This window comes from Chaetura pelagica, unplaced genomic scaffold, assembly GCF_000747805.2.
Source record: "Chaetura pelagica isolate M959 unplaced genomic scaffold, ChaPel_1.0 scaffold376, whole genome shotgun sequence".
Classification (NCBI taxonomy): Eukaryota; Metazoa; Chordata; class Aves; order Apodiformes; family Apodidae; genus Chaetura; species Chaetura pelagica.
In genome coordinates, this window is record NW_009953503.1 from 101,254 (window position 1) to 126,307 (window position 25,054).

Here is a 25,054-nt window from a genome sequence, read left to right on the forward strand (position 1 = left end):
CCCCCTTCTCCTTCGACTTCTTTGCCGCTTTGTTTTTTTAGCACACGGTCCCGAAAAAGGGGGGTTTGTGCCCGGGCACGGGACGGGCGGTGCGGGGGGGACACACACGGTGCATCAGGAGGTGCGAGGCCTTTCGTGGGGGCGGTGCCCGGTTAGGAAATGCAAGCACCGAGTGCTTGAGCTGCCGTTTCCCTGCCCTGACATCTCGAGGTGAAAGCGACGAGAGCAAACCTGCCTGGAGCGGCTGAGGTGCAGGGAGCTGCTTCCCCCTCCCGTCCCCGCTGCTTTCTCCTGGCTCATGTCTGTGCACTGGTGCCATTGCCTCCTCCAGCGTTTTTCCTGGCCCCTCTGCTCCAAATGCCGGAGTGGTGAGACTGCAGCGACATAAGAAGAGTTTCCTGCAGTGTGAATGTGTTAAAGAGGCAGAAGGGGAGGGGGAGGCTGGGCAGGAGGGAGCAGGCAGAGATGGAGGAGCAGTCAATCACCAGATGGGTTCAGCTGTCTGTGGAGCTTCACCTCCAGGGTGTGGTTTGCAATGAAAACCTGCTTGCTGGTGGTGAGGGACTTGTCTCCTAAGCTGACCTGTCCCCAGTGTCTCACCACCCTCACAGCAAGTAATTTCTTCCTAGAAAGGTGTTCATGTCAGAGCACTGGCTTATCCTCAATGTGGTACTCAGTGGAAATGTATTTTTGGCTAGAAATGTGTAATTTTTATAATTCCACTTGCTGGGCAGTGACAGAAAGAGCAGAAGCTCAGTAGTCTTGCTACAGTAGAAGGGAGAAGTTGTAGCAGTGAACAGTGATCACACTTATTGTGATTGTGCATCTCTCCCCTCCAAGCTCTTAAAATCCCTATACAATTCCCTGAATGGATTAGAAGTGCAGCTCGGTAGGGAGCTGAGGGGGCAGCAGGAGGTGGCACTGCCCTGAGGGGCAGCAGGGACTGCAGGGCAGGCAACAGAAACTCAAGCTGGTTTTGTGTCCTTTCCTCCCAGTCTTTGGGTGGATCTGCTGGTCTCACAGTTGTCCTTTCACTGAGCACCACTAGGAAGGGTGTGACTGCCCACCCATGTGTTCATAAAAATTGGTAAGATTTCCCTGGAGGCTTGTTTTCTCAAAACTAAACCTCTCCTGTGTTGGGTGCTTCAATCTCTTAATCATCTTTGTGGCCAACTGAAAAGGAAGGTATTTTTGTTAGAAAAAATCATATCCACTCTAATGATACAGACATGATTTCCAGTATTAATGTAGAACACATATGAAGGAGGCAAATATTGTACTAACTTGAGTATTGCAGGAAATGAATGGTGCAAAGAAAGTGCAGGCAGAGGAAACCTTGCCTCTCTTCCAAATTACCTGCTGTTTTAATTACCAGCAAATAATTATCTTCACTGACATTTCTTGGGTCAACATACTCTTTTGAAACATTAGTATTCTTAGCTTTGCCTGAAGAAAGAAGACACATAAAAACTGAGAGCTGGATGAGGACTTTTTAGAGACCTCTGTCAATTGAGGAATGTTTCTTGAACGTTTGTATTTAGTGTCTAGATATTTAAAATGTGATGTGGTTTTATGTTGTAGCCCACTGTTTCCTTCTTGACTGGTCTGTTCCTGCCAGTGAGGTTGCAGGCTTATACTGGAAGGCAAGATATTTTAAAAATCACAATTTATACTCCTGTCAAGTGCAAGTTGGGAGTTTGGTCTTGGGATTGTTGCAGAAATGAATAACACTTGTGGAAGCAGGAGGACAGTTAAACTGTTGCTGTGTATTAGGGTCCTTTTCTTCACTGCTAGTCCCTCTGTTCCAGATCTGCCAGGCTGGAGTGCCTCAGTGGATAGCAGCATGCACTGGATTGCCACAGACAACCACAGTCCAAGGCCAGTGTAGATGGATGCTTGGAGGCATTTTCCAGGTAGGATATCAGAGTATGTTAAAATGTGCAAACAGTGGGATAAGTTCAGATTAGTAAGAAAAAGTCGTGCTCTTTAAATCAAGATGCTTCCAAAAGTGATGCCTTCACTGTATGTGTCTTGCTGAAGTATCAAGGCATCTTAAAAGCTTCCTGCTGCTGTGGTTCCCCAGTGCAGCAGGACATGTAGCAGTGCTGTGCAGTGGGAAGCACTGCCTTGTCATTTGTTTCCACTTCTGTAACAGCTTGCAGGGTGCCAAATTGTGTCTGTCCACAGGAAATTAGCTAGAACATCATGTAGTAGCAGTTAAAAATAGAGAGGTGAAAAAATGTGTAGGAAATGGGGGTGGATGCAGGCTCTGGGAACAGAATTAGTGTGTTTCTCTTGGTGTTTCCTTCTTGTGTACAATGACATGTGAGGAGGTTCAGCCTCTTCCTTGTCCCCCTGTGTATTACAACTTGTGTCATGAGGCCATGATGTACAGAATCGGAAACTTTCCTGTAAGCTCTTTGGCTCAATGTCTTTTCTCAGGTAACACCTTCCAGTCCTGAGAAAACTGCCCGTGCTGTTGTGACACAGTTGTGCTATTAAAGCACCAGCCCCTGCCCAGTGGTGTAGGATGTTGGGAGCAGGGAGGGAAGTGAGCAGTTCTGGAGTTGATTGATAAAGTTGGGCTTACAGTGGGCCACCAATAGATCCAGTAGACTGCTAGGGATGGCTGCTCTGAACAAACCAGCACATGCACTTTGTCTGACATGATTAATAATCCAGTTACTGCTAATCTGGGTGTGCTGGAAGGCTGTGATAGGTCTGTTCAATGTGCAGCTGCTTGCCTGGAGATCCCACTTAGTCCTACTTGATAGTTTTTAGCCCTGTCATTCAACTTGTGCTGAGAAGTTACAGTGGTTGCACTGACAGTTTTTGCCCTCTAATTTTATTTTGTTTGAGTCCCAGCCACAAAGACAGTTGAACGAGCTATAAAGTTGTAGATAAAAATAGCATAAACTTTGTTTCTCTGCAAGGCTGGAAAAATAATTATTCTTTATTAAGAGTCAAACCCCGTAATTAGAAGTAGTGTGGGAGAAAATCAAAGCAGATAGCCTGTGGTTTTTGAGCAGGTCTGCCAGCCTGTTCCATCAGTGTGTTCAGAACACTAGGGAATGTGTAATATGGAGCATTAAGCAGGGACAACCATCTTGTTTGGAACAGTTATAATAATAAATTTGTGCTTTTTTGTCATGTGAAGTTTTCGGGGATTAGACTAAACTGTAATTGACTTGGAAGCAAACTAAGAGTAATTGGTGTAAAGTTAAGTGTTTAGTAGTCAATGGTCTCTTCATTTTCTTTTATCATTTTTCCTAGAGACACAAGGCTGGCCAGTTCCAACTGTCTAAACCCTGTGGATTGACTCAAGCCAATGGAGCCATTACACAACAAAACAGATGGTTTTATAATACAAATAAGGTTAGAAGAATTTCATGCTTTTTTTGTCAGAGGACACATTGTGCTCAGGTTTATACAGGTACCAGTAAGAAAACCCTTTTCAAAACATGTATGAGATGATTCAACTCCAGCCTAGTTTGGTCTGGTTTAAGTGTGAACAGTGGGTGCAATGATTTGCAAAGTGTTTCTGTTCCTTTCTAGAAAACAAAGGGCTGCCATAGGAGGGTGCAATTAGAGCTGGGTTATCTGGGGTGAAAGTCCCAATGATAATCCTGGAACAATAAGGAAAAAATTAAGTTCAAGAGAGTAGTTATTGGGGTGGGGGGCAAATGTTCCCTTCTTGCCTTTAAAAAGGGGAATACAGAAGTTGCCTGCAGATATTAGAAGTGACAAGATGTTTCCTTATCCTATATCTTGGGAATATAACAGTTTTACCACTGAAAATTGTCAGGCAATCTATTAATAACAACTATTGTTCATGTGTACTATTCTGTTAATGTGTTTTCTCTGCATCTCTTACATTTCTGGTCTTTTGTCTTGAAATAGTAGTTTTCTGGAGCATGAATCATCTCCATGAGATTGGTTTAGGGGTTAGTTCAAGGGAGTCAACATCCTCAGCTATTAAATATCCTGATCCTGCTCTTGTTAATGCAATGTGAAGAGAAGTGGCAAAATGGGATGTGTGCAAGAGAAATGAGAGGACAGAAGGATAAAGAAAGTTAGAGATTGATGGGTAAAATTTGACTAAAAGCAACAATCTGGGCTAGCTGTCTGCTCAGCTTATTTGGCTGGTGTAGAGTTAGAGACCAATACTAAAAAGTATTTTGAATTGGATATTTTGACATCCTAATCTAAGTGTTTGTTCTGGCCATGCATGGCAGTCTTTATGTTGCTAAATTGCTTCTAAGAAATTTTTTTCCTTAGTAAGTTTGTGTCTTAGGAGGAGGTGTTTGAGTCTGAGGTTCCAGTGGGATGCTTTTATCAAAAAGGTTATGGAATGGTTGCATTCATGAGCAGAAGAATATCATGTGAGAAAAGCAGTGTTGTATTTTGCAGAGAAGACCTAAAGATGTGTTTGCTTTGTGGAACAAAGAAAACTAACAATAAACTTGTTAAACCTGTAGCTTTTTGAGATTGAATTGCTAAGGTTGAAAATGTGATCTTTCAATTTTACAGCATCTTTCTGCAAAAGATTCCCTGCAGTCCTCTGGAGAGAAAGTGGGTGCTTTCACAAGGATAATAGAAGCAATGGGTTTCACAGGACCACTGAAGTATAGCAGATGGGTAAAGCATTAATTTAATACTTCTCTTGGCTGTTTGATACTTTCAGAGTTCTAAAAAGCAAACAAAAACACCTCACTTTTTTTTGTTTTCTTATGATAGGAGCAATACTTGTGGAAAAGTACTAATGATTACCTATGTCAATTCCTGTTCTGTGATGAGAGGAATAATAATCCATAGCTTGGACCTCCCTTGATCTTTGCATTGCCATAGATGACATAAGTAGGAATATTGCATTTGGTTTGTAGGATCTTAAACCTTCTTGAATTTCTTCAGATACCTTATTTTTAATTTCACTTGTGTGCTAGAGAACACATTGACAGCCTTGCTAAGTCAAACACCCACATAAACCATCATATTGTATCTAGTATTGACCAACTGCAGTTATCTAGGAAGAATTTAATTACAGGACAAGCATCTTGTGGTACTCATGTGCCACAAGTACATCCTCATGTGCTCAGTTGGTGTTTCAGGACTTCTGCACAAAACCAGGCATTTTTATGTAATATCTGTTGGTGAATTTTTCTTCGGTAAATTTGTCCAGTTGCATCTATAGCCTTCAATAGCAGGGAGTTCCACAGCTGGAGTACCCACTGGAGGAGGAAGTACAGTTGTTGTCAGTGGTGCCTTTTAATTTTGTACTTAAAAAGAGTAAAAAGGTGATTATTCTTTCCTTGGAGTGTACATTCACATTCTCCCTTCCACTGAGGATTTTATAGACTCATTCCAGAATATCTTAGTCTTTTACTGCACTGAGGAGACTTAGTCTAACTTGTTTCTGTTATTGAGGCTCTTGGAGGTTGTGATTTGTGTTCCCTCCTCTGAGCCTCTTCCAGTGGTCTGTATGTCTGTGAGAGAAGGGTCTCCCAAAGGGACAGGAGTGAGATACCTAATGGTTGGTGTTGGAGTCACTGTTCAGCAGTGTCTGACTAAAGCAGTCACAAGTAGTCCTCCTTTTCCTCCTTTTTTAGGTAGTCCTTTCATAAAACAGTTGTTAATACTGACTAAAGGAGAACAGTTCTGTAAGAGACACCATGGGTACCTTATGTAGAAGGAAAAAAGAGATTAAATTCCTGAGTTCTTTACTCTGAACTAGGACACAGTCTAAAGGAGTGAGAGGAGAAGGCAGCTTGAGGGAAGGGCTGAGCCCAACTCTGCAGTAATTAAAAGCTTTAAGGTCCTTTGAATATCTGCAAGTCAGAGTGGACCTCCTCCAAGACTGATCTTAAACTGTTGCTGGTTGTATCTCACTCCTCAGAAAGCAAATACAAAGCAAAGCAAACTGACACTTAAGGGGGTTAAAATCAGTTGCTTTTAATCAGGTGATGCTAAACCTCATGAGAGAGTAGTTTCTTTCCCATGTGCTTGTGTACATATTGTTGTAATAAAGATTCTTGTTAGCTCTAAGTGTTGATTCAGAGTTCTGCTTAATTGCTACTCTTTACTGCCTGCTTTTGGCTAGGGACCTTGAGTTTGGAGAGAGTTATTTTGTGGTTATGGCCCAAGAGACCTGAATTAATTTTCAGCCTTTCCAGTGCTCTCTACGAGATCTTGGGGAACTTTCTTCATATTTCTCTGCTTTTTTCCATCTTCTTCTCCCTTCCCCCATCTCTCTTCTACACCCTAACACTTCCAGGATTAAATTTCTCCAGTTTCTCCTGTGTTACCTGCCTGATTTAAGGGCTGGATTGCAGGGACTGGTCTTTAGAGTATGTTTTGAAAGCCTAGCACAGGTCTGGGGCAGTGGCTTTCACAGGGGAGATCTCTATCCCCAGACCAGGCAGCATTTCCTTTAAAAAGGAAACCTTCAGAACTCCAGTAAACAGTGTAAAATGTGTTACTGCAAGGAGTTGAGATGTGTACTTGATTTTTGACAGAAACCTGAGATTACTGAATAAGAAAAATAATGTCTGCTGTGTTTCCACAGCAGGAGATCAGTTGAAACTTCCTTATTTTTCTTTTGGTTGGAGAGATACAGAAATGGTTACTTTGGTCATTTGAAGGGCCAGTTGACAGACGTGGTGCTCATGGCTGAAGTACATTGAGCACTGAGATGACCCCTGGTATCTGTCACTTAAAAATAATAAAGGAAAAAAAACCCAACCCAAACCGACTGCTGCTTCCTGGCTTAGGTAGTGGAGTGGGCTCTGGAGTTTTCTCTCTTTTTTTTTTTAAATATATTTTTCTCCCCTATCAGGAACAGCTGACAGCTCTTTAAACTCTTTGATACCAGCTACTGTGCCTTTGAATCTTCAGCACCTCCATCTTTGTTACAGGTTTTTCTGGTGCAAGAACAAAATTAGAAGTGCCAGAGCACCTGAATATACCTCTCATCATTCATCAGTTGGGAATCTTATCACTTGTGAAGCTTACTTGGTCAATTTTCATTTTTATAAGAGGAAAAAACATTTTAGGAGATGTCTGTTATGTCAATTCTGTAATATTTAAAACTTAAATGATACAAAACACTTTTGAGTGATATACATCAATTAAAAGTTATTGCAGGAAAACAGGAATTGTGAACTGGGATCCTTGGAGTCTCTGTAAGGAAAGACATTTAATTTCATTTTCTGTAATGACAGGGTTATGTTGAGCTGGATTTGGAAGGGTATTCAAGAAGCCATTTAGTCATTTTTTGGCCTCAAGGCAAAAATTGACTGTAGTTGTGTAATTCCTGGAGATGTTCAGTGTGCTCCTGAAAATCCCAAGTGATTGTGATTCTCAGAAGTCTTTTCAGAAAAATGACAGTTTGTATGTAACAAAAGCAGTGGAATTCCCCAGCTCTCCTGGGAATACTGTAAGTGTTTTTTCTTCTTCTTCAGAAGATCAAGGTGGCTGCGCTGCGCATGTACACCTGCTGTGTGGAGAAAACTGACTACGAGGAGTTTTTTAACAGTAAGTGCTGGATTTGATGGTATTTGGAGGACTTACCTGGTGAGAGAACTTCTGATGACAATTCCTAGATGGATTGATACCAGGAAACTTGGCAGCAGAAAGACTTGCCAGCCCCTAGCAGAGCATGAGCAGCCAGAAGCTGGCTGGGCTGCAGCGTTCCCTGTGCTCCGGAGGGGCAAGGGTTCAGGGGTAGACTGGAGTCTGGGGTTGGTGCATCTTGCCTGCTGCAATGGAGAACAACAACAAGGGAGGGATAGGTAAGACCCAGAATATCCTGAACTTTGAAGGATGTTGCCCTTTTTATTACCAAGTGTGGGATAAACTAAGATCCCAGATATCTCTTCCCTTTTTACTGTGGTCACATGGTCTCTGTGTCCTACCCTGTCCCATGACAAGTTGTGAGAAGTATGTGATCAGTATAACTGGGAATACAGGTCTGAGAACCATCCCCATCTGCTGATGCACAACGTTTTTTGGGATACAGGGTCAGTTGGATTACAGGGACCTGCCTGTCTCTCTTCCTCGTGGCTGGGGCAGGTTTGGCTCAAACTTAGAGACTTTCTCCATTTTACTGACCATGACAGGATTAAACCAGGACACATCTCTTTACTGGGTAGAGAGTATGATACACAGCTCCATCCTTTAAATATATAGGAATAATATTGCCTTGATTTGGGATGGCTTTTCCATGTTGTCCATAGTTCTTTAGCTATTAGCTACAAAAATCTGTTGCTGCTTTTATTAGTATCAAATCAAGCTGGTGAATGGGGAAGATGTTTTGAGACTTACATAAGCTTCAATAATATTTTATTCTTACATGAATTATTTCCTATGTCAGTTTAGCTGGTACTAAACCCATTGCCTGGATCTGGCCTGTCACCCAAATTCCTCAGCTGCCAAGGGCTTTCTTATGGCTTTACAATGAACCATCAGAGGTTGGGGCTGCTGCTGCCTCCTCTTGAGAGATCAGCTGAAGGGACATCTTTGTGTGTTCAGCTAGTGCAGAATTTATTTAGAGTGGTTTGGTACATGGTGTTGCTGCTGCAAGATTTTCCAGTGGTTTTCAGAAGGTTTTCTAAAGCTCTGATGTGGTTTCAGTGGTTGCAGGAGTGAGAGAACTCTCTCGGCAGTAGGATTCATCATTAGTGATCAAAAAATTAGAACCTCATTTTTCCTGTGCACACACCTTTCCCTGGCTGTGTGCCCTCTCAGGCTTTCTTAGATAAGTTCTCTTCTGTCTTGACATATTTGCCTCTCAAATAGAGGCTTTGCTGGTTTTAACTGGTGTTTCACAGTCTTTGCTTAGCAGGTTAATTGTACAAAGATACATAAATGTTGCCCTGTATTAAAATTTAAAGGAATTTTGAAACATGCAAAAAAGATACTGGCACAGAGTTTCAGTCTCAATACTAAATAAAATTACTTCAGTTGGAGTCTTGATACTGACTTACTGTTATAAAGAGAAAATTTCTAGCTCTCCTCCTCACTTTGAGCATGTCACAAACTGCAGGCAGCCTCTCAACTTTCACAATTTTCTCCAGAAGGTCCTTGTTGCTCCTTTTGTCTTTTTGCTCTCTAGTAGAAGTTGTAGCCTGTCCATCTCTGAACTTACACCCAAAAGAGATATTTTTTTTTGCTGAGAGTTTGTTCTGCTGAGGCTGACAATGTGTGAGATGCACCCATTGGTGCTATAAGAATGCCTGTGGTGTTGGGGTCTGTGCTTGTGGCTCCAAAGAAATCATTGCTTTCATATAAAACTGGGCATAAGTAGTTTCTGTTTCTTCTATCTACTAAGAGCTGAAGCTGTTTGGGGGATTAGCCCTAAAATGTAGCAGGGATGTGATCCTTGTTTAAAAAGTAGATCCTCTGAAATACAGACTGTGTGGGTGGGCAGGAGCTTTTGAATTGATTTTGCCAGTGATGAAGCTTTAGGCTGTGGTTTGTTCCATGGGCGGCTGAGCTGAAGTAGTGGCCAAAGGGAGAAGGCTCAGTTCTCCATCTTCCTCTGCTTGTGTTCTGGACTGGACAGTTGGCATGTCCTCTGGTGAACTGTTTAGGTCACTGGAAAAAAGCAGACCAGGTTTTTCCTGACTTACTGTTTTGCTGTGTTAGTAAACACACATGGCAGGGTCTGATGGACAGCAGCTGTGGCATAGAGTGGGTGGTGAGGAAAGAGGGGAGCAGGGCATGAAGCAGGATACCCAACTCTCAGTTCAGTTCACCATGTCCTCATCAAACTAGGTCAGCCAGGATCTGTTTTGTTTTTTTTCTGTTCTGAATTGCTCTTTTGTCAATTAAAAGGTGAGTATCTCTTGGGCCAGGACTGCAGCTCCCTCCCAAGAGAACAGCCTGGGGGACTAGTAGGAGCAGGAAGCAACAAACTCTTGACTAACTCAACTAACTCATCTTTCCCTTGGAGATGCTGCAAGCACAGCTGTGCCTGAAGCAGTGCTCCTGTGGGTGCCGTGCCCTAACAGGATGAATTGTGCTGCACAGGAACCCTAGGAGTGGTAATGGTGCTGCACAGGACCCAGCTCAGGCCCAGAGCTGGCTGTGTGGAGACCTGGTGGTGTAATTGTGCTTTGCTGCCCCCAGCACTTCTGGCTCCACTTGGTGGTGTTGGGATGTCCAAGTGAGCTGTGTGTTCAGCTCTGGTCTCTGGAGAGCTTATTAGCTTTTCTGTGCCATTTGTGAGAGTTGTTAACCTGCTGAGCTGGGCTTAGAAACCATACATCCATGCATGTGTAAAACTGTTTGTGGGCTCATTAACCCTGTGTGATCAGAACCAATTCTGCTCAGAGCCTCCATCAAGCATTTCTGGATGTGCTTTTGTGCTGTGGCTTGAAAAACAACTGCAATGTGACATTTCTGAGACTTTCTGTTCTGCAGAACTGTGAACTGCCTTTCTCTGCGTTGTGCCTTAGAACAGCAGTCCCCGAAATATGGACTGTGGGTATGGAAGTCATCAGGCTGCTGTAGTTTACAAAGGAAGTGTTTTAATTGGGACTCTTTACTGTTAGACTGCAGTTAATTTTATTATACCTGCCATTCTGTTGGTGATCATGTCCCTGCCCATGCAGGGGGGTTGGATCTAGATGGTCTTTAAGGTCCTTTCCAACCCAAAGCATTCTGTGATTCTCTGATATGATGAGATACGGATGAAACTTTGGAATCTCTTGCTTTAGAGCCTGCTTCCTGGAGCTGGTTTAGGACTTCAGCATTTTCTTGTTTAAGGGACAGCAGAGAAGCAGTAGAGGGAATAGTAAAGTTACTGATGCCAGCCTTTCTGTGCTCAAAGCTTGCAGGGTTTGGGTAGTGCTACCAAAATGCAGAAGGTAGCCACCTGTGAGGAGTGTTTCATGCCTAACCTTCTACTTGAAAAGTCAGAGCTTTTAGGATCGGTTAGGTGATACTGAGAGCTGAGCTGGAGTTTTTCTTGTGAACAAGGAGTGTAGGGTTACCTTGAATTCATCTTGACCTGTTAATATTGTTAATTGCTCCGTAGTAGTGAAGAGCTGGGTCTGTCACGACAGCCTCTCAGATGGCTCCTATGGGGCTACCAAGCAGCTTGAAAGGGCTGGGGATTCACCTACAGGACACTGGATTCTTCTGTCTCCCTTAGCCCATCAGGTGCCTTCAGGCACTTGCTGCAGTCTGCCGTGCCCAGGGGAGCACTGACACACACACAGCACCTGCTTTTTTGCAGGATGTGGGGATATTTTCCCATTGCATCCTTCTAAAATTGTGGTAGTGGCAAAGATGATCTATCATGAAATTCAGTCCATGTTCAAATCCTTTTCTGATGAATTTTAAGTGCAGAATATGACTGGAGGAAGAGGTATGTCCTCATAAACTTGAGCCTTTGTGTCTCTTATCAAATGCAGACATGTGACCAGGAGGATGTGTTCTGTGAGCAGAACAGATTTATTACCCAGCTGATAATAGTCATGGTAATTTCATAGGTGGCTTTATATTTTTTGTGCATCTAACTATTCTAAATTGAATAGTTTTCTGTTTAATTCTAGAATGGATCTTTCTCCCTGGTTAGTTTCCCAAAATAAGATGTTCCAAACCCTCAAATTGTAGAATTGCATTTTAAAAAGCTGTTACCTGAGGGAAGCTTGTTGCTTGAAAGGAGCCATCCCTCCTTTACATTTACAATGTAGACAGTCCTAATATAGAAGTTAAAAAATGAATTACAAAAATAGAAGTGGAACACTTGGAAAGTTAGAGAAAAAATTCTTCCCTCCTGGTTACTGAATAAGTCTTTAAAAACTTGCCGTGTTTCCAGCAGCAGAGGTGTGAGCTTTGCTTTCCACTCAAGAGTGATTTCTGTGGTGGGAGACTGATACGTGGTAACTTCTACTTCAGAGACCTCTTGTCTGTTGAACCAAGTGTTTTACTCTGAATCTTGCGGGTGGAACCTTCATTTAATGAAAAGGTTTGATTAATGCAAGCATTGTGTGCTGTTGCCCTGGTTAGAGATGCCTTGGCAGGCCTTTAGGTCAGAGTAGTCATTTCTAGGCACATGAACTATTTCTAATAGGAAAGAGGGAGCCAAAAGGGGAGAAGGGTGAGGGAAACCTGTGTTTAATCTCCAAACACAGACTGTTAGTGTCTTTATGCTGTCTTAGAAGTGGCAGAGGTGATGTATGGGCACTGATGCTGAAGCTTAGCACCTCCCAGGCACTGATGGAGTCATCTGTCTGAGGAGAGAGGGACAGTGATGATTTGCTTGGCTCTTCTGGTAGTTGCCTGACCATAGTTGGCATATAAAAAAGAAAGAGGCTGTGAAAAGTATTGCTTCATGACTCCTCCTTGTTAATACTTGAGATCCAAGAAACGTAGGAGTCAGGAAGGAATATGTTCCACACAGAAAAGATCAGATTGACTTCCTTGGGGCACATTGGACTGGAGAGTCCCTTTTTGAATACTCTGGCCTTCTTACATCTGGGTTTGAACAGCCCAGAAGAAAAGACCAAGTGCTGGACAGGCCAACGTGACTGTCAGATCCTTCTCATTAGTTAGTTTGCTTAAACCTTCTCCAGGAAACAGATGTAGAAGTGTCTTCCTAAGAAGAAGGCTTAAGATTGACAGGAACTGAAGGACTTAACATGAACATAACCAATAGGTCCATGCTTTCCAAGCATGAAGAAGAAGAGTATGGTTTCTGTGCCACATAAGCTGACTCTCCAGCCTCCCATCCTAACACACATGCACATGGAGAAACCATTTCTGGGAACCCCAGTGTCTATAGGAGTAGAGCTAAATCTGTAGACACTTTGTTTCTAGGGTTGATTAGTGGTTTTAATCCTAGAGTAGGAGGAATGGGACACTCAGAGTGCCATGGGCTGTGTTTGTCTAATTCTCCTTTTGGGAATTCTTCACTCCTGTAAATGTAACCTGAGTTTCAAACACACAAAATCTTTTGGAATCTACAGTGTCCAGTGGCTGCATGTTCTAGAGTTTATGCACAAGGTGACAGTGAGTGGTGTTTGTTTCTGATATGTATGTATTGTTTAGGGCCAGAAATTAATTTACTAAATGGTGTTTAGGTTTTGGTAGTGACATTCTGTTAGGTGCAAAACGTGATAATGCATATTAATATTTGGTTTTGTTTCTGTTTTGTTTTGTTTTTTTGTCTCCCCCTCTCCTATCAAGGGTGCCAAATGCCTGATACTTTGAATTCATGGTTTCTAGTAGCCCAGCTTCATGTCTGGTAAGTGAACAGTAAAACAGCTATATAACTATTTTCAGGAAATAGAGTCATATGTATTTCAGTGTGAGATGAAGCAGGCTCCTTGGTTATTGATCATAGTGGTTATATTCAGTTCACTAGTAACTGAATGTTAGCAGTTTTCTACTAAGGAACAAGAAGTCCCATAGAGAACCTGACATCTTTTACATCTCTAAGTTCCTCAGTCATGGAATGATCTTTGCTATGGGTTTTCTAAAAGCCTTCCTTGGCCTAGATGGAAAAATCTTCCTTGGGTGTTTTAGGAAAAGTTTAAATTTATGTAAAAGTGGTTTAAATTGGGAGAATTTGTGGTGATTGAAATTGCTGCTCGTCAGAAGCATTTAACAAATTATAGCACTGGCATTTATTCTTGAGCCTCTGAAAGGTACATGCAGGTTGGTGCATGCCAGCTTGGCTACATGTAAAAATATTTAACACCTTGAACATTAAGCTTTTTCCTTTTTTCATTTGTGAAAATAGTAGCCAAAAAAATCAGGTTTTCATCTAGCATTACATACTTGTAAAGGTCAGAGGGATGCACAAGGGAGTTCAGTGAATTTTGTTAAGTGCCAGATCTTTCAGGAAACTGAAGCCCATGGAGTTAGGTTCAGCTACCCAAAGGCTGAAAGGAAGCTTGTACTGAAATAGCTGCACTTAAGCATAGGCCCCTTATTTCCTTGCCTCCCCTTTTTCCCTTTCCCTCCTTTTAATTTCCTGTCTCCTCAATATATTGAAAGATGGAGCAGCTCATTTTGCTAAGGAATAAATTAGCAAAACCATTGAAATTATAATAAGTTAATGAAATCAGTGGTACCAAGTAAGGAAGACCTGTGAGATTTACAGCTTCTTTCTTACTGTTCCTTGTGGAAAAAGGTTTTAATAATGAATCAATAAGCTAACAATTCACACTGATAGTTGGAAAACTATTGCAATAAATATTCAGACCCAAACTGTTTGAATATCTGGGGAAAAACAAAGAGGGGTAGCACGAATCTGCAATGAACACACTTTTTCCACATTGTTTTGATTGCATATTGACAGGAAAAAGTACCCTGTGATGCACAGCATGAGATTCAAATTACATAATCTTCTTTCATGACAGGCATCAAAAGAAAGAAGGGGTCTGTGATAGAGATGAAACTAGTATGGGATAAACACACAAATTCCAAGGTCAGAGCTGGAAGACCAATAGTTGCCACACTTTGAGCCAGTGATGGTAAGGAGAGGTTTAAAGAGGGAAATGAAAATACTCTTATGTTCAAGATAGGTGGGCAGGTTGGCAGCAATATACTACAGGAGCAGGAAGGAAGCAAATCCCTCTAACTCAGGTGACAGCAATGAAAATTTGAGTGTGGAGATTAGCACTAAAGGTTAGTTTTTCCAAGGTTTATGTGTCTGGCTCCCCCCTGTTCCTGGCAGCTTGACCTAAGGAGTGCTGTCATTCTCAGCCACAAATGTGTTCCTCCAGTTCTCAGGCACCTCTCGTGCTCTCCAGGACCTTGCAAAGATGATGGAGAGTGGCCCAGCAATAACATCTGCCAGCTCTCTCAGCACTCACGGGCGCATCCCATCAGGGCCCACTGATGTAAGGATGTCCAGTTTGGCTAAGTGGTCTCTAACCTGGTCCTTCTCTTCTGAGAGAGAGTCTTCTTCTCTCTAGACCTTTCCCTTTGCTTTCAGGGCCTGGGATTCATGAGGGACAGGTTTAGCAGTGAAGACTGAAGCCAAGAAGGCATTCAGTGACTCTGCCTTCTCTGAGTCTTCCATCACAAGGGTGCCCACCTTATTCATCACCAGCTCTCAGCGCATTCCTTTTCCCCTTTGCAGTGCAGTTCAGATCACTATCTGGTGTACTTCGTTCTTCCCTATCCTCCAGATGTTTTGTTTCAGCTGATTTACAGTGTCTTCTGGAGCTGGAGAAGATCAGAATTTTTCCTAGTTTGGTAAAACCTCACGTTCCTTCTTGCTGTTATTGCCCATCATGTTGTAGTCATCTGTGTTTCTATTCTGTTTACATCCCACCTTTTATAGACTCAAGGTGCTTGTCAGAGAATACATTCTTCTGCTATAGGTTCTGGTGGGTCCTCTGTTTGGATCTGTGGCTCTTCTTGTAGAGTTTTCCTACTTCAGTCAGAAAGGAGGGAAATTCAGGCTCTCCTGTTTAGCCTCTGCTTTTGCTAACTTCTTTCAAGATAACATTCCTCTAGATACACTCCAGTGCCTTCCAGTGCAGTGCTAAAATTATACTTCAAAGAATAAACCTGCCAGTATTCTCTCCTGAATGCCATTTTTATAGGCTGTTTCTGCTACTTCACACCTTTGATGTCAGAAGGACTCTCTGTGTACTTTAGAAGTCCAGACCTTCCAGAAGACCTCAAGCTGTTCATTTCCAGTGCTGGGTTTGCCTTCTCCCATGTGGTGGCAATCAGGATAGAGCATTGCCTGTGTCCACAGCTGTTGTGAAACTGCTTGAAGAGGTAACTTTGGTGACTGTACTAGGAAATGTTTCTGTGCAGGATATATCATGTAGGTGCCTAGAGCTCCCTCCTTATTTTCACCACACCAAGTATAGTTTCATCTCTAAAGTATTTAGGATCAAAGTAGAGTGGTGCTACAACTCCTGTTCTGAAGGTCTCAAAGATCTGTTGCAAGAAGAATCTGAATGTGCAGATCCATCTGAGCATTGTTTTGAATAAGGAAATCTGCACTTGGGAAAGTGTTGACCAGTCTGAGAGTGTCTAGAGGAGAAGAAGAACCACCAAGTATGTAGGAAACAGGTTCTGCAGGAAAAGGTTTCTCAGGTTTGTATGGAGGAGCCTGAGGGTACCAGGGCATTTTGAAGTGTGCTGCTTCAGAAGAAAGGGAATATACTCTGTGTTTCATGGTAGAGAGGGCAGGGAGAAAAGGGTTTTAAATTACATCAGAGGAGTCTTGCTTGAGAAAGGTTTTAAGAATAAGTTTATCTGAAATGTCTTAGGTATTTAGTCGATCCTGCCTTAACATGAGGGAATGGGCTACATGGCCTAAGCCAAGGCACCAGGGGAGGGAAGGACTGCACAGCCAGGCTCAGCTCTGTTAGCTTGTGCCCCAGCAAAGACCTGTAAATACAGTAGTGGGGGAGCTTGATAGGCTGGGCTCAGAATAACATGCAAGCCTATTTAGGAAGAGTTTGGAATTCTCCTGGTTACCATTATTCCTTGAAGTTCAGGTCACAGCATTGAGCTGATGACTAAGTGGGTTCAGGAGCTTCCTTCTGTTCCCTAAGTTGCTGGTCATGCATGGATGGGTTAGACTGACTAAAGCCTTCTGAGATTGCTGCTGATGCTTGTGGTATTAAGCCAGAGGAATTCCTCTGTATGTATAACAGGGCCCCAGAAAGCACCTGAGGAAGCAGGAGTGAGTAGCCAGGTGTAAGGGATAGTGGGAGGCTCTGAGTGGGCTTTGCCCTTACAAGTATAATGCCTCTTTCCTCCTGATGTTTTGGCACTGAGCCTCCTCACAGGAGTCTGCAGGGTGGTGTCAACTACCACTTCTGGTGTTTAACCCAGTTTGTTGGCACTGGGGGAGTACTGGCAAGCAGTTTTACCAGAGGCTCTTGTGGGAACCTGCTACATTTCATCTAAGACTTATAGGTGCGCAAGGTGCTAGGTCAACTTACAGGTGCTCCAGTTCCTTTTCAGGCATCCTTTCATGTAGTTTTTTCCAGCAGAATCTCTCTGCACAACTTAAACACAGCATAAATTATCCAACCCACCCAATGTCAGGTAGACACCTTTCTAAAGATAGTTTGGATTACTTTTGCTTTCATGGTTTGAGGAAGATGAGTCAGTATTTGACTAAACTAGAGCACAGATTCTGTAGTGGAACGATAAAATGTTTCACACTGTGTTGATCTAGTGAGAAGGTTTATAGCCTTTAAAGAGTCTGTGTCTTTTAAACCTCAGACAGCAGGTGTAGTAACAAACTACCAAATTTTCAAATAAACTGCAAAGTTCCATGATCTCACTCGTGGTGCTGCAGAACAGCTCAGTGACAGCACTATGCATCCAAACACAGAGCTGCCTTTTAGGCTTTGTGGGCAGCAGGTTTTCCTCTGAACACCACTCAGCCCTGCTCATCAGTGACCAATTGTTAGCTGTTGGTTTGTGCACTGCTCTCCTGCTTCACCACCACTGAAGGCAGACTGGGTAGGAACCAGGATTTATGCTCAGGAGGAGCTTTTCTTGCCAAGCCAGTCTTACTTCGCCCCTTCCCTCCCCCCAAGTTTGCCTGTTCAGCAAGAGAAGTATAAAAATGCTTTTCTTAGCCCAAAATTACTTGTTTAAAGTAAGTCTTTTTGACTTGTTAAGAGTGGGGAAAATTTTGGGATATGGTAAGTCTTACTAATTAACTTTTTCATACAGCTCAATTATGCAAATGCACAAGAGAAACAAAGGTTTTGAAACTGGTGGAAGTGAGAGACAACAGAAGCTTGTTGTGCATGAGCTTTGTGGAAGGACTGGTAACTGGGCAGCTGCTCTGGGTGCTGGAGCACTGTTTTAGCAGACACCTTTGCCATCTTTCTGTGAGCAAGAAGAGGATTATTTCTTGATACCATCTGAAGATTCTGAGTGGTCACAACCACAGTGTAAACCTGAGGAATCCTTACACATCTCTTTCCTGAAATTGAAATTGCCACTGTCTTGCCAGCACTCCCTTTGCTGCCCTTCCCCCTCTACCCAGTGCTGCCTGTCATGGCACCCTTTGATCACTGGTGTATGTGTCACCCCTCAGTCCCACTCTCCAGTCTTCTGACCTCACTCCACCAGGCTTGTGTTGAAGCTTGGGCTGTCTCTTGGATGCCCAATGTCATTTTCAGCAGCTCTCCATCTAGAAACCGGATTCTGGTCCATGGCCTTTTCTCCTTTCAATTTTGGTGGCTCAGTGGACTGGTCTTTGTGTGGGACTTGAATGTCTGGTTCTAATGAGAAAAAAGGCTATAGGACTAACACAAGTTTTGTTACCTTCAAGTCTGTTTTGTCTTTGTGACTCAGCACTGGCAATAAGTTTTCCTTCCTTTGCAGGTGAAAAACTGTCTTTACTAATCAGTAAACAAAATAGATTCCATCAGAAAGATTGGAATCTCTCAGCAGGTCAGCTCAACAGACAAGCTTCAAGTGTTTCTGATTCTCTCCCCTTGAGCTGGCATTCACAGATCACCAAATACTTGTAGTGCTTATGGTGAGGCACAGATCTTATGTCCACTGAAGAAATTAACAGATAAAAATCATCATTTTTACTATGAACTCTTAAGGGCACATTCAGTACTGTTAGTGTCCTGCTGCTTCCAGGAGGCCTCCAGCAGCTCAGGCAGTGCTGGGCAGGCACTTCTGGCCACAGCACAGGAGCAGAGCTTGTTGGTGGGGTAGAGAGAGTGGGACTGGTGATGGGAACTGGTCTCTCAGCTTAGTGAGGGGTTAGCCTGCATCTCATTTCATGATGTTTATAGAGGTTGTAAAAGAGGCAAAATAATAATAAAAAAATATATAATAAAATAGAAAATAAAATAACAATTAAATAATAGTTAATAAAATTAAATGTAATAATAATTAAAAAAGTTTTGTTCTGATGATTTATTTTTTAGACAGAACAGCAGCAATGAAGTGGCTTCAATGCTTAAAGAAATAAACCAGCTCCCCCTGGTACTCCCATCAAGCTCCCACAGTGCCCTTACACACCTCTGAGTTCTTCCAGCGTGCGCTGTGTGTTTTTGCCAAGTGGTTGGACATGTATCCAAAGACCCTTGTAGTTGGAATAATTTAGGATATTGCTAATGTGAGTTTGGGTGAAGTCTGTAACTTGCAGAGCTTTCACAGCTTGGCTGGTTCGGACTCTCCCAGCACTTCAGGAGACCAAGCTGAGTTAGAGCTGGCTGGTAGCCTGGGATTGGACAGGACATTGTTTCCTGCCCCAAAGGGTGATATATTCTTAAGGCTGAGGAATTTAGTGCTCTTTAGCTAGATTACAGCACAGCCAGACAAAATAGAGTCCCCTGTCACTCCTCCATAGATGGCTTGGCCAAAATCCAGCAGATACAGCTCTTGAGCTCAGAAGAGAAAAGTTAGTGATAGTTTATTTGAGAAAAAATAAAATCTTGGTAGGTTTTTTCCCTGATTTCACCAAACACATCCTATGAGGAGACTGCAAGGAGCCGAAATGTATTTAACTTACTCTTTACATTTGAGAAGAACCCTAGAAGCTCTGAATTTGGTGTTTCTGTTGTTGCAGGATGTGCCTGGTACGGATGAAGCAGGAGGGGCGCGCGGGGAAGTACATGTGTCGCTACATCGTGCACTGCATGTGGGAGGACGTGGAGCAGCGCGGGAAGGTGATGGGGGTAAGTCAGCCTGGGGGGTGAGCCCAGACTCCCAGCACTGCTGGAGTTGGAAGGGACCTCTAGAGATCATCTAGTTCAGCTCTCCCACTGAAGTAGGATAACCTGGAGCACTTCACACAGGGCTGCATCCAGGGGGTTTTCAGTGTCTCCAGAGATGGAGACTCCACAGCTTCCCTGGGCAGCCTGTCCCAGGGCTCTGTCACCCTCACTGTAAATAAGTTTTCCCTCATATTTCAGGGGCACTTCCCATGTTCCAGCTTGTGCTCATTGCCCCTCGTCCTGACACTGGGAACTACTGAGAAGAGCAGTGATGATTAGGTGATTCATGTATGCCAATGCCTTTGTTTCTTCATATATCTGAGAAGAATGCCTAAGAATCAACCTGTAACTGCTTTTTTATTTCTTTGTTAGCTTAAGCTGGTATGTGTTGCCCTCACTCCTGAGCACTCATTCCTGCAGCTCTGCTGCCTGTTTTGTTCAGCAACTGAGCTCATTTCTGAAACTGCACATGGCCTGGGTGAATCATAGGATCCCAGACTGCTTTGGGCTGGAAGGGACCTTAAAGATCATATAGATCTAAACCCCTTGCCATTAGCAGGGACACCTCCCACCAGCCCAGGCTGCTCCAAGCCCCATCCAACCTGCCCTTCAACACTGCCAGGGATGGGGCAGCCACAGCTTCCCTGGGCAACCTGGGCCATGGTCTCAACAGGCTCATAGTGAAGAATTTCCTCCTCATGTCCAACCTAAATCTCCCTCTTCCACTTTTAATCCATCCCCTGTTGTCCCATCCCTCCCTGCCCTTGTCCCAGGTCCCTCCCCAGCTTTCCTGGAGCCCCTTCAGGCACTGGAAGGTGCTCTAAGGTCTCCCTGGAGCCTTCTCTTCTCCAGGCTGAACACCCCAACTCTCCCAGCCTGGCTTCAGAGCAGAGCTGCTCCAGCCCTTGGATCACCTCCGGGGCCTCCTCTGAACTCTCTCCAACAGCTCCATGTCCTTCTTGTGGGGCTGCAGAACTGGACATGGTTCTCCAGGTGGGGTCTCCCCAGAGCAGAGCAGAGGGGACAATCCCCTCCCTGGCCCTGCTGGTCACTCTGCTGGTGACTGGTGACACAGCCCAGGACACGGGTGGGTTCTGAGCTCCAGCACATGGTGGTGGGTCATGTTGAGCTTCATCAACCAATACCCCCAGGTCCTTCTCCTCAGGGCTGTTCTCAATCCATTTTCTGCCCAACCTTGATTTGTCTGAAAGTAATTAATTTTCCACATGATCTGCCAATGTGATTGCAGAAACAGATGCTGCTGCAGCAGAATGGGCATTTGTGGATAGGAATGAGCAGCTGAGGTAGGGAGAAACATGACTGGTGCCAAAAGTGTAACGCACCTTAAGTAATTCCAGCAGAGCTTTGAGTTTTCTCTGTATCTAGGGTGGTGAGTAAAAGAAAAGTTAAGGGACAAGGTTTTTATGTTGGGTTTCTGTACACGACTATAACTAGTCATTAGTTTCTTATTTGGCATTCTCAGTGTAGGTCATCTTTATCACAAGAGACATTTTGAGGGATAGTTCATTTGCATGTTTAAGGAAGAACGAGCTTGGCTCTTTTTGGCCTGTTCTGAGGAAGTTTTTGCTAGTCAGTTGTAATGGTCATTTCTGGGCTTAACATCTGTGAGTGTTTCTCCAGCTGTGTGTTGGTGAGAGTCTTCAGAGGAGGCAGTGCAGAAGCACTGGGGTAGTTTTCATAACCCCAGTGTCACAGTGAGGACAGGAGAACTGGTGCAGTTGAGGATGCCTGTGTTCAGGGCACTTCTAGTGGGAGAAAAGATCTCAGTGTTGTGGAAAAAATAATTGTTCCATTGAATAAACAGAGGTTTGTCTGTGATTAAAATAAATTAGACTGTTTTGGAGAAGAGACAGTTTTCATATCACAGTGGTGGCCCATTGCCAAGTCTTGTTGTCAGCCAGATAAGCAAGGGAGAGGCTGCTGGTGGTGACAAGGGGATTAACCAGTGAGTTATGATTTGGTATGTGATCACATTAGTAATTCAGCATGTTTCTCTCTGATCTGTTTTGTTTGTGGTTTTAGGAAGTGTTGATTCTGGTGTAAGTTCAGTTAGTTAATCAGGAATAGCTTTTTTTCTCTAGTTGTTGGAAATGTCATAGTTTGACTGTCTTAGAGCTTCTTCTTTTGGATTAAATCTAAATTTAAGCATCTTAGAATTTTTCACTATGTTAATGGGCTTACATCAATTCCAATATGGGAATCTCCACTTTCCTGGTCAGATGCCATAAGGCAGTGAGAGTGAACTTAGATGATAGTACCAGAAAAACAATTGAATTAAACAGTTTCTGCATTTTAGTCCTTATCTGATGCCTTCCATGTCATATCAGGGATTGATTCTGGTTTCTGTAGGAATGGGAGACAGCTCTAGGTATAAATTTAAGGCTTGAAAAGTGCAAAAACTCCACCAGAAGCATAACAAAAAACCCCAGGCAAAAACCTCACTTCCCAAAGCCCCCCCCAGAAAAACAATTGAATTAAACAGTTTCTGTCCATCTATTCACGAGGAGAATGCTATTTCTCTTCCTTTTGACCCTAATTTTGCCTTAAATGAACTAACCTGAAACACCACCTTGTAGCTTTCCTTGCAGGATTTGAAGCACCAGCAAGCAGCACAGAGAAGCAAAGCTCCCTGTTTGCTACCCCTGCAAGCACACAAAACTCAGAAGTGAAGCTTGGTGTAAGGTAGACCTGTATCAAGACTTTTGCCAGTAAACTTTAAGGGAAAAAAAGATAGTTCTTACAGTTAGTTCTTTGTGAAGGGAAGCAGAGTTTCCATTTCTGAAAACTAAAGCATTCCATTGCTCCCCGAAATCCCTTCAAGTGTAAAAAAAATCTGCCAGTCCTTATGTTTTCATCCTCTCTGGAGCCTCAAATGTTAATTTTAGGTATTACAATGGTGTGGTTGCTGTGTAATGCTACTGTCAGGAGATCCTAAGTTGTCTGAAGGCCATTCATTCTCTGCCAGGGCAGGTTAGGCATCTTTTCAGTTTATCCTTGAAGTTAAATGTCACAGTATTTGTTTGTAATAATGATCATGCAATCTAATAATGAGCATGCTTATTTTGCAATAATATGATTCCTAGAATATCCCTGAGACTGTAACCTAGTGTTGCCTTGGCTTTTATGTGGCAATAGCTGATGCTTAAGTGAAGTATGTACACATTTAAAGGCTTGATCTCAAACAGTTACATCTGTGTGTATATTTAATATAGTTTAGCTGCACAGAGGCCCATTGATTTTAATGAGACTCCTTGTGAGAGAACCTGAACTCTGAGGTAACAGCCAGCTAGACCAGGCACTAAGGGTGTGTAAGAAATCATCGTGAACTTTCCTAGCCTGTAAGCTTGGAAATTAGGACCTTTCTTTTCCCCACAGCATTTGTGAAGGCTTTAATAATCTTTTAGTCTTTTTTTCTTTTTTTTTTTTTTCAAGTTATTCCTAATTTTTCAGTCATTATTTTATCTAGATGAATTTTAGTCTCTTCCAGTAGCATTTATTGTGTATCAGATGAAAATAATCTATGGATTGATGTTTGAAGAGGTTAGCTCTTCCCTTGCTCCTTATCATTGCTATGTTTTCCTTTTTTGGTGCTAGTGATCCCAGCTTAATGTACCACTTCACCTGTGTCCCTGCACAGGCAGTTCCTGGTTCTTCCATGCTTGTTCACTCTTCTGCACTTACTTTCCTTCCTTTCCCATAGGTGTGCCCTTGCTGAACTCTTCTTCACACCTCAGCTCTAGCAATTTCAAGGAGTTGTAAGTGATAAATAAATAGGTATTGGGTTCTGCTTATTGATCTTGATGTGTTTATCCCTAATGGTTACTTGAAAATGAAGCTGAGGTAGTGACAAGAGTCTTGTGAGCTGGCTGAGGAACGTGTGTGACACTGATGTGTTTTCAAGTAACTTAGTCCTGCAATCAGTTTATATTCTACCTCTAAAAGAAGATAATTAAATATATCAAGATAAGAGCTGTAGATAAAAAGAGGGTGACATTCATGTTTTTCTGATGTTAAATGAAGAAGTTGAGAAGTTAAATGAAACTTTCCTGAATACTTTTAGGACACTAAGTTGTCATCTGCATAGCTCCTAGGAGGTTGGGAAATTCCATTCCCTGCTTTTTCTCTCATGCAGAATCTCAGGGGTCAGTGTTTAACCTCGGTGGGTATGTTCCTGTATTGTGGTAGGAGTGACAGAGCACCTGTAGGAAATTGCTGGTTGGATGCAACTAGTTTAACTTGTCGACAGACAAAGCTGCAGTTCTTCAACTCATTTCCATATCTAGCAACAATGCCAATACTTGATGCAGAAAATGGACACTGAACTGATATTGACAGTTTATTAAAATTTGCTGTCTGCTCTTAAATATGCAAGTTTATTGGAGCCAAAAGTGATAGAATGTGAGGTATTTTAACTACTAATTTATATCAGCTCCAACTCCAAATGGAGTTTGTATTATTTCAAAACCTGGTTGTTAAAATTGCTGAGATCTAAATCTCAGCTACGAAGTTTTGGGACCTGTTAGCCTGAGCTCCTTCAGCACTCCTGAATGTCGGCAAGAGTCAGAAACCCAAACTTGACACAGCTGTGAAAACACAGGGAGAGCCTGTGGCCTCAGCAAATTCTACTGGTGCAGGCATATTTCAGAAATAAATTTTACTCTGCTGTCCCTAGTACTAATGAAGTCAGTTTCTTTTGGTGGGTTTGCAGCCAGGTGTGTCCAGTTCTGTGGCTAACCAGTGCTCTTTACTTAATTTTTCCACTAGTGACATTTCTATCAAACTTTAAAAACAAACAGAAAAATTGGCTTGATGCAATGGCTCAAAGTGTTAATAGTAACATTAGGCTGGGTAAAAGACTTCCTTTTGGTCCTGCTCTGCCAGAGATCTCCACCTTGTGGCTTGCAGTGAATAGATTTATACTGGGCAAACTGGCAGCTGCCTGATCAGTGTGTGAAGGGAATTCAGTCAGGGCTAGAAATTGCTGCTACTTGTCTTCCTAACAGAGTTCTTTAGAAACCTGAACATTAACCTTACTCACCTGAGTACTGTGTTTTAGTAACTGTGTGTATATAAAAGTAGTTGTTAGAAGTCTAAGTGTACTTTATTACCCTTGGGTGAAGCTGCAGAGTTGGTCGGAAGGACTTGGAGATGCTGGAGTTCCCTAGAATGGCATTTCAGCTGGTAGTTGGGTGATAGATATGAAGTTAAAGACCTCCACCCCAAAAAAGCCCCCAAACTCCATTAAAAAAACCACTAAAAAAAATCCAGCACTCCTCCCCTGCCTCCCTCCTCCTCCTCCAAGATCCCCATGCTAATACTTCTGGGTGCAAATCACATTCTGTTTTAGAAAG

General features: G+C 42.9%; 1 protein-coding gene across 1 annotated transcript in view; it reads left to right on the forward strand.

The window, feature by feature from the left end:
• Positions 1 to 25,054, forward strand: part of LOC104390260 (ubiquinol-cytochrome-c reductase complex assembly factor 1) — a 47,223-nt gene that overhangs the window by 983 nt on the left and 21,186 nt on the right. The window contains exons 2-7 of the mRNA XM_009999364.1: positions 1,809 to 1,913; positions 3,274 to 3,375; positions 4,531 to 4,638; positions 7,458 to 7,530; positions 13,192 to 13,249; positions 19,535 to 19,643. Coding sequence (XP_009997666.1) covers positions 1,809 to 1,913; positions 3,274 to 3,375; positions 4,531 to 4,638; positions 7,458 to 7,530; positions 13,192 to 13,249; positions 19,535 to 19,643 — 555 coding nt within the window. The remainder of the gene's footprint in view (positions 1 to 1,808; positions 1,914 to 3,273; positions 3,376 to 4,530; positions 4,639 to 7,457; positions 7,531 to 13,191; positions 13,250 to 19,534; positions 19,644 to 25,054) is intronic.